Source organism: Colobus angolensis, unplaced genomic scaffold (genome assembly GCF_000951035.1).
Source record: "Colobus angolensis palliatus isolate OR3802 unplaced genomic scaffold, Cang.pa_1.0 Scaffold15, whole genome shotgun sequence".
Taxonomy (NCBI): Eukaryota; Metazoa; Chordata; class Mammalia; order Primates; family Cercopithecidae; genus Colobus; species Colobus angolensis.
In genome coordinates this window covers 13,778,168-13,787,842 of record NW_012114599.1, presented here as the reverse complement: position 1 = coordinate 13,787,842, position 9,675 = coordinate 13,778,168, and the positions used below count along the sequence as shown (strand labels likewise).

Here is a 9,675-nt window from a genome sequence, read left to right as displayed (position 1 = left end):
TGGCAGTGTTCTAGATATTGGCCATTCTGATAGGCGTTTAGTGGTGTCTCATCGCAGTTTTAATTTGTATTTTCCTGATGTGTTTCCCACACATCACAGTTTTAATGTGTATTTCTCATAGGTTGTGGAGTGTCTTTTCATATGAGTATTGCCATCGATATATCTTCTTTAGTGAAGGGTCTGTTAAGGTATTTGGCCCAATTTTTAATCAGGTTGCTTGAGTTTGTTGTTGTTGTTGTTGTTTGTTTTCTTGTTTTTGTTTTTTGTTTTTTGTTTTTTTTAGATATTTGAAATACAACTTTATTCTGATTCTAAACGAAAAGGAATGGTGGGAATGACAGTAATAAACAAGATTTCACCACTGAATATTGTGATGTGACTGTAGCAGTCCTATATTTGAAACTCAAGGAATCAACTGCGTTCCAAAACAGCTAAATATGCAGGTCCAAACAATGAAGGTGTTTTTTAAACTGCCACATTCACTCCGAAGCCCACTCATCTCCTTCAGCATCCCACAGATGAAGCACATGTTCCGCTTAGCTAGATAATAATGAGGTGGCACACACGCTGCACCGCTGACATCACAGGACAGCTGCCTATAAAACTAGACTTCTGACCCTGGGCTCCAGCTCCATTCTCACAGGTCATCATCCTCATCCGGGAGAGCAGTTGTCTGAGCAACCTCTAAGTCGTGCTCAAACTGTGCTGCCAAAGCTGGGTCCATGACAACTTCCGGTGGGGCAAGAGCAGGCATGGCAACAAATTCCAAGTTAGGGTCTCCAATGAGCTTCCTAGCAAGCCAGAGGAAGGGCTTTTCAAAGTTGTAGTTACTTTTGGCAGAAATGTCGTAGTACTGAAGGTTCTTCTTTCGGTGGAAGACAATGGATTTCGCCTTCACTTTCCTGTCCTTAATATCCACTTTGTTGCCACACAACACAATGGGGATATTTTCACACACTCGTACCAGATCTCTATGCCAGTTAGGCACATTCTTGTAAGTAACTCTCGATGTTACGTCAAACATTATGATGGCACACTGGGCTTGGATATAATAGCCATCTCTCAGTCCGCCGAATTTCTCCTGGCCGGCTGTGTCCCATACATTGAATTTAATATGTCCTCTGTTGGTGTGGAACACTAGGGGATGAACCTCAACACCCAAGGTGGCTACATACTTCTTCTCAAATTCACCAGTCAAATGACGTTTCACGAAGGTCGTTTTTCCAGTACCACCATCACCAACCAATACAAGTTTGAACTGGACCTGGGGCTCTCCCTGCGCAGCCATCGCGGCGTTCCTTCCAGAAGCGTCTCCGCGCCTTTCCGACTCGAGTTTGTTGTTGTTGTTGTTGAATTTTAAGAGTTCTTTGTATATTTTGGATAACAGACCTTTAACATATGTCATTTGCAAATATTTTCTCCAAGTCTACGGCTTGTCTTTTTATTCTTAATAATTCATAGATTGTGACTCCAAAATCATATCTAAAAAGTCATCACTAAACCCAAGGTCATGTAGCATTTTTCTTATGTTAATATCTAGGAGTTTGTGTTTTACATTTAGGTTTGTGATTCATTTTTAGTTAATTTTTGTGAATTTCACATGGACATCTGAAGCATTACAGTTTTAACTTGAATGTTTCAGTGTATGATCAATCCAAATTGATTAAGAATTTTTTATTTCTAATTATTATGGATATATACTGGTTGTACATATTTATAGAGTACATATGATATTTTGTTACAAGGATACAATGTGTAATAATCAAATCAGGGTAACTGGTATTTCCATTACCTCAAGGATTTATCAGATAATTTATTTGTGTTACGAACATTCCAAATCCACTCTTTTAGTTATTTTGAAATACACAATAAATTATTGTTAGCTGTAGTTGCCTTCTTGTGCTACATAACACTAGATCTTATTTTTTCTATTTGTGCTTTTGTATCCATTAACTAGTTTTTCTTTTTTCTTTTTCTTTTTTTTTTTTTTTTTTTGTGAAGACAGAGTCTCACTCTGTCACCCAGGCTGGAATGCAGTGGCACAATCTCAGGTCACTGCAACCTCCACCTCTCAGGTTCATAGTCTCCCAAGTAGCTGGGATTACAGGTGCACAATGCCATGCCTGTAGTTTAGTATAGATTTTTTGTAGTTTAGTATAGATGGGGTTTCACCTTGTTGCCCAGGCTGGTCTCAAACTCCTGAGCTCAGGCAATTGGCCCACCTGGGTCTCCCAAAGTCCTGGGATTACAGGCATGAGCCACTGCGCCCAGCCAAACTTTTTTTCTTAACCTCCTATCCCAGTACCCTTCCTACCCTCTGGTAACCATCATTTTACTCTCTATCTCCATAGTTGAATCTTTTTTCAGCTCCCACACATTAAGGGGAACATGCAATATTTGTCTTTCTATGCCTGGCTTGATTTCTGTATATTATATGAACTTGAGGTATATTTTATTGTTGTTTGGTTTTTGTCGTCTATCCAATTGATACAGCAAAAAAAGTTGCTACTTTTGCTGAAAAAAAAATATTTCTCCTTTAAATTGTTTTGCTACTTTTATAAACAATTATTTGAATTGTTACTAGTGGGTCAATTTCTTGACTTTCAAATTTGTATTTTTATCTATTTGCTTAACATGAGTTATTTGGAAGTATTGGGTTTAATTTTGGAATATTTGGGCAAATTTATCAAGTCTTTATTGCTGTTGATTTCTAGTTTAGAGGCAGAGAATTTATTTATGGGCAGATAACTTAGTTTGTACTATTTTTGAATCTTTAAAATATATTAAGTCTTTTCACATGGTCCAGGATGTGATCTATTTTTATGAAAATTCCATATTTACTAAAGAAGAATGTGTACTTTGTTGCTTTAGATTGTAGTATTCTGCTGTCACTTAGATTAATTGGATTGATAGTGTTAATTAACTCTTCTATACACAAACCGATCTTTGTGAAGTCATCCTATTCACTACTGAGAGTTTTAAAAAATCTCCAAATATGATTGCAAATTTATATTTTTTCCCTTTAGTTCTGACAATTATTTTTTATTTATTTATTTATTTATTTATTTTGAGATGGAGTCTCCCTCTGTCTTCCAGGCTAAAGTGCAGTGACATGATCTCAGTTCACTGCAGCCTACGCCTCCCAGGTTCAAGCGATTCTCCTGCCTCAGCCTCCCGAGTAGCTGGGATTACAGGTGTGTACCACCACGCCGGGCTTATTTTTGTATTTTTAGTAGAGATGGGATTTCACCATGTTGGCCAGGTTGGTCTCTAACTCCTGACCTCAGGTGATCCACCTGCCTCAGCCTCCCAAAGTGCTGGGATTACAGATGCTAGCCACTGTGCTTGGCCAGTTCTGACAATTTTTGATTAACAAATTTTGAATCTTTTATGTTTGATTCATAACACATGTAAGATTAATATGTTTTCTTGAGTATTTGGCCCTTTTATAGTGATGCAATTGCATTTGCTTTCTAATGCCCAGTCTCAGGAAGGAATGCATATGTGTCTGTCCTTTAACTAACACCCTGGCTGTGTCTCTGTATCTTTGTCTTTAAAGTATTTCTTGCAAACAACATTTAAGATTATTCTTACTTTTTAGAAATCCTACCAGATAATCTCAATCATTTATTTGGGTTCTTTATGTATATTTAATCTAACTATTGAGATGTCTGTGTTTAAGTCTATGATCTTGATATTTACTATGTATCTTGGAGCTCTCTGTTCCTTTATTCTTCCTTCCATGCCTGTTTTGGGGAGTGCTGTAGGAGGCATCGAATTAAGTGTCTTCTAATATCCCATTTTATGTCCTCTATTGATGTTTTAAATATGACTTGTTTTTATTTTTGGTGTTTACTGGACAGATTACAATATCCATCTTTTAACTTTCAGTTTACCTTTAAAAATCTTGTCTTTCATCACTAAATCTATGAGATCAATATTTTTTAGCTCCTAATATGAGTGAGACCATGTGATATTTGTCTTACTGTGAGGCCAGCAAGGGTGGAGGGAGGGAAGAAGAGAAATTGATTAGTAGGTACAAAAATACAGCTGATAGAACAAATAAGTTCTAGTGTTGACAGTAGTTCCACTATAGTTAATAAGAAATGATAGTATAATTCAAAACAGCTAGAAAAGATTTGAAATGTTCCCAACACAAAGAAATGATAATTGTTTGAGGTGATGGGTATCCCAGTTACTGCGAGTTGCTCATTGCACATTGCATGCTTGTATCAAAATATCACATGTACCCCATAACCATGTACAACCTTTAGGTATCAATTTTTAGAATACAGAAGAAAAAGTATGTCTTTGCACATGCCCAAATAGCTTTATATTTGCACATTCGGTTCCCTTTTCCTGGAATGTTCTTTCCACAGACATTTTCAAGACTCTTCTCACTTTCTTCAGATCACGGCTCAGAAATCATTTACTCAGAAAAGCCTTCCATATCTCTTGTATACAAAATTATAACCCACCTCTCTGAACGCACTATCTTTTGTACCTTGCTTTATCTTTCAACATAACATGTTTATATTTAAGGATATTTGATTAATCATCAGGACGGATTTTCTTAAGGGGGTTTAATGTGTTCAATTTGAGTTTATCTAAATTAGCCATTACAAGTCAACATGACTGTTGATTTTTAACACATTTCTAAATACTATTTCAAATTCTGTAAGTTGAATTCAAAGGCTTAATACATGTTTCACTTTATAAATTCACTACTTATTTAAAAGTCAACTAACTGTAAATAATTATGTAAATGTCCAAAATCCTCTCTTAGATCTTCTTTGACATCCCTCATCCTTCACATTTCCACTTAAAATTAACTTCTTTGGAATATATTTTTTAATCCCTTTTTTTTTTCCTTTTTGTGGAGAACAGGCTCTCGCTGTATTACCCAGGCAGGTCTCGAACTCCTGGGCTCAAGCTATCCTCTCGCCTCTGCCTCCCTCAGAGCTGGGATTACAGGCGTGAGCCACCGCTTTTTTAATCCCTTAAGTCTGAGTTAAGGCTTTTTTAATCCCTTAAGTCTGAGTTAAGGCTTCTTGTATATGCCTCTAGAATACCCTTTTCTAAGAATATTTATCCCACAGTACTGTTATGAGCAATTTGTCTCCCAGTACCTAGCACAGTTTCTAGTACACAGCAGGCACTCAAGAAATATTTGTGGCAAGAAAGAGCAAGGATGGAAGGAAGAGGAATGGGAAAGATGGAGAAAGAGAGGGTGGGGGAAGGAAGGAAGGAACCCTTCTCTACTTATGGGTAACGCACTTTAAAATATCCTGCATTATTTTTAACCTCTCCAAGATATCAAAATTTTCACAGTGAAATATATTAAAATATAAGCACCTTTTCAATTCAGTTACACCCCATATAATTTAAGATTTGCATTCAAGTTTAAGAAAAAGAGGAAAAAAAATCATTCTTCCTGGCTGTCAAGTAATTCTTAAGCAAACTCCTATTGGTTTACTAAGGCTACATCCAGGTTGAAAGAATTTTCAGAATATGAGATTCTGTTACTTTTGTATGTTCCATATAGGCCTAAGTACAATATACACTATTATGAAATATTAAACAAAATACCACTCTTTCTTGACTTCACATTTTTTATTTTGTTGCTTGGTTACTTTGTTCTCAAATTTTCAACTCATCCGTGTCTCTTGAAGCAGAAATTTTAAGGACAGGAGCGGTTTGAGGATAATGCCTCAGTTCTGCAGTCTATCCAAGTCTTTCAGAAGGCCCTTCAAGATACTTACATGTGTAAAAGCAGACTATCTTTTTACCTCTCTAGCATTTCACACCAGTCCTCCTCTCTTTCTCCTATCCTTTGTGCTAGTACCATCCTGTTCATCTTTTTTTAAATACATCATAATCACTAATGCCTTCACATCTGCTATGCTGTGTTCTGAACGTCCCCCCTCACTTATACTTCTTTTATCTCAACTCTCCACATGAGAATCAGTCATCCTTTCCCCTGTGTTCCAAAAGTCTAAACTACATCACTATGTCTACTATATGTTATTTGTGATAAACATAAATATAATTACACCTAGCGAAAAGAACATTTCCCGCCATACTATTGTTTTAGAACTACGCTGTGTTTGGTATAAATTAATATGCAAGCTCGTTTCAGATAGAAAGGCAAACCTTGAGGAGCCTGGGCATGAGCAGAAAAATTACATAATCTTTTCTGCAGAAGAAAAAATAATTTGCTGTTTTTTTCTCTGGGATAGGAAGGAGCAGGGCAAGAGACAAAGGAAATGGTGATGGATGATGTAAAGCTCACGATTTAAAATGTGATTCCACCATGTGTTGCTACATATCTACATTATAAATCCATGAAATGTTTGCATGACAGATATTTTGTGAAACAATGGTGAACTCTGGAATTTTCCACTATCTAAATTATAAATTCATGAAATATTTGCATAATGGAGATTTTGTGAAACAATGGTGAACTCTGGAATTTTCCACTATCTAAATTATAAATTCATGAAATATTTGCATAATGGAGATTTTGTGAAATAATGGTGAACTTTGGAATTTTCCACTCATGTGGCAGAAGTAAAATTATGACAGAAAGGATAGAAGCAATTAGGTAATAACTAAGAAAAAGTATATAAAAATTAAAGTAGTAAAGTTTGGGGGATTTGAAGCAATTTTATACAAACTTCTAACAGCCTGTGATCACTCAAGTTTCATTTTAGGTTCCCTGTCTTGGACCTTACGATCTAGCATGTATTAGCGAGCTACTGCTTGTATGTAATCATCTACTCTCAAATGCAATCAAGGTTGTGGATGTTCTTTCCTTGACTCCAAACTGTTGAAAAAATTGTATAAGGATATAGAGCAGCCTGATCAAGCATAAGTCCTGATTGCTCTTGGAATACACCTCGAAGTAGAAACACAGTTTTGGAAATTATACTTACCCTGTTTCATGGTGTCAAGCTAGGCACATAGAAAGTGGCATGTGAACTTGGTAGACTGAGTAATTCTAAGTAATTCTCACATCAGTTGCTGACTGCAAGTTGCTTTCAACACAGCTTAATTGACACACCGTGTTTTAAGAAGATTGAAGAAATATTTTGTAGAAGAGGGATAAAAGTTTGTTGCAAATGCATTTAAACTGTTAAGTTTCTCTCCTGTTTTCCCTGTTGAGAGAGAAATCCCCAGCACTTAGACTGCTACTATATCATTGCTTATCACGCAGGTATTGGAATCCCTAAACAAGGCTATAGCTACTTTAAATAAGGGACATTTGGGCCGGGCACGGTGGCTCATGCCTGTAATCCCAGAACTTCGGGAGGCCGAGGCAGATGGATCACCTGAGGTCAGGAGTTCAAGACCAGCCTGACCAACATGGTGAAATCCCTGTCTCTACTAAGAATCAAAAAAATTAGCCAGGCATGGTGGTGGGCACCTGTAATCCCAGCTACTCAGGAGACTGAGGCAGGAGAATTGCTTGAACCCAGGAGGCAGAGGTTGCAGTGAGCCAAGGTCGCACCATTGCACTCCAGCCTGGGCAACAAGAACAAAACTCTGTCTCAACAACAACAACAAAAAAGAACATTTTAAAGCAACACATACTTAGAGGATGCAGAGGAGAATCTGGTGTTGTTGACAGAACAAACCCCTAAAAAGTTGCAATACAGCCACTGGTCTTGAGAATGAAGAATTGAGAGCAATTAACAGAAAACTGGGAAGATACAGCATATGGTTCCAAAGCCACCAGCAGAAATACTGTGCAAACCAAATATCTTATAATGCTAAAATGGGTATTCAGGAAAGTAGAGAAATTCCAGGATTGAAGGTCAAATTTCATACTACCATCAGTAAGAGAATAGACCAGAAACATTTAAAGACATATGGGTCTTTTTAAGTAAGCCATTCAGCAAAATACTTGGAAGTCATTTTGAAAAATTAGTCCCAGAGAGCAATTTATACTAATTCTTTAATAGAAAAATCATGGACAACATGAGCAGGTTTAGAGGCCACAAATTCTTAGAATTAGTGACTGTAATTCAGAAAAATTAGAATGATGTGGCATTAGCTATTCTACGGGACTAAGAAAAAAGTCACTTTGCCAGACTGAACATGTGGGGAATTTTAACTGAGGCAAGTATGGTGCAGCTGCTAAAAGGTGAGCTTAAGCTAGTCCTTCATCCTTAGTAAGATGGCATAGCAGACATGAGTAGTACAGAGTGAGTACTTCCCTCCTTTGTCTCTTCCTAGCACATGGTAATATTGCTGTCCTCCATCTCCTTTGCTGTTGGACATTGCCACCTAACTTGCTTTAAGTAATAAAATTTAGAGCAGAAATGATGGAGACACTTACAAGTCAAAAACATTCAGAATCAGTACATAACTTGTCGTTCCCGTTTCTCACTGCTGCAGTAAATCAAGAAAGCACATGTCAACATGAAGTCATGGAATCAACCTAAATGCTCATCAGTGATAGACTAGATAAAGAAAATGTGGTATATTTATATACAATACATAAAATACATATGCCATGGAATACTCTGCAGCCACAGAAAAGGACAAGAACATGTCCCTTGCAGGGATATAGATGGAGCTGAAGGCCATTCTCCCTAGCAAACTAACACAGGAACAGTGATATGTAAGTCCCATTTTCATACCGCTGTGAAGAAATACCTGAGACTGGGTAATTTATAAAGAAAAAGAGGTTTAATGGACTTACAGTTCCACATAGCTAGGGAGGCCTAGCAATCATGGCAGAAGGCAAGAGAGGAGCAAAGGCACATTTTTCATGGTGGTGGGCAAGAGAGTATATGCAGGGGAACTGCCCTTTATAATACCATCAGATCTCGTGAGACTTATTCACCATCATGAAAACAGCACAGAAAAAAAACTGCCCCCATGATTAAATTACCTCCCACTGGGTCCCTCCCACAACACATGGGGATTATGGGAACTACAATTCAAGATGAGATTTGGGTGGGGACATAGCCAGGCAATATCAAACAAAAAACCAAATACCACATGTTCCTACTTGTAAGTGGAGCTAAATGATGAGAACACATGGAGACATAGAGGGGAACAACATACGTGTTCTCAGAAACAAGGACTTTCTGAGGGAGGAAGGTGGGAGAAAGCAGATCAGGAAAAATAACTAATAGGTACTAGGCTTAATACCTGGGTGATGAAATAATCTTTCCAAAAATCCCCATGACACAAGTTTACCTATGTAACAAAACTGCACTTATGCCCCTGAAATTAAAAAGTGTAAACAAAAGATAAAGTCTCCATCAGTCTCAGTCTCTGGTTGTCCTCAATGAACATAGACATATAATATGATTGAAAAATAAACCTACATTGTTGTAAGCTCTGTTAGACACACCCCAAGGTGACACTCAGCACCGTGGACCTCCTGGTGTTTATGATTTTCCATAATATCCCTCCCCTTGAGTGTGGATGGAATTTGCTTCTATGATTTGCTTATAATCAATACAATTTGGTAAAGATAATGGGAGGAGGTCATTTCTGTGATTATGTTACAACATATATATAACTCTGTCTTGCTATCAAATGCACCAGAGACTTCCCTCCCTGACCTTGAAGAAGTAAGCTGCCATGAAATAAGGGTCTGTGCTGGAGAAGTCTGTTGGCAATTATTGGAAACAGCACCTAGGGACTAAGAGTGGCCTC

The 9,675-nt window shown here is 37.4% G+C and overlaps 1 protein-coding gene across 1 annotated transcript; it reads right to left on the bottom strand.

The window, feature by feature from the left end:
• Positions 1-273: 273 nt before the first annotated feature.
• On the bottom strand, positions 274-1,332 carry LOC105507484 (GTP-binding nuclear protein Ran-like). Its single transcript, XM_011935983.1, has one exon. The coding sequence runs from the start codon at positions 1,286-1,288 to the stop codon at positions 638-640; it is 651 nt and encodes a 216-aa protein (XP_011791373.1). The 5' UTR covers positions 1,289-1,332; the 3' UTR covers positions 274-637.
• Positions 1,333-9,675: the final 8,343 nt, after the last annotated feature.

Coding starts and splice junctions, on each gene's coding strand:
- LOC105507484 (XM_011935983.1), bottom strand. CDS start 1,288: ATGGCTGCGCAGGGAGAGCCCCAGGTCCAGTTCAAACTTGTATTGGTT.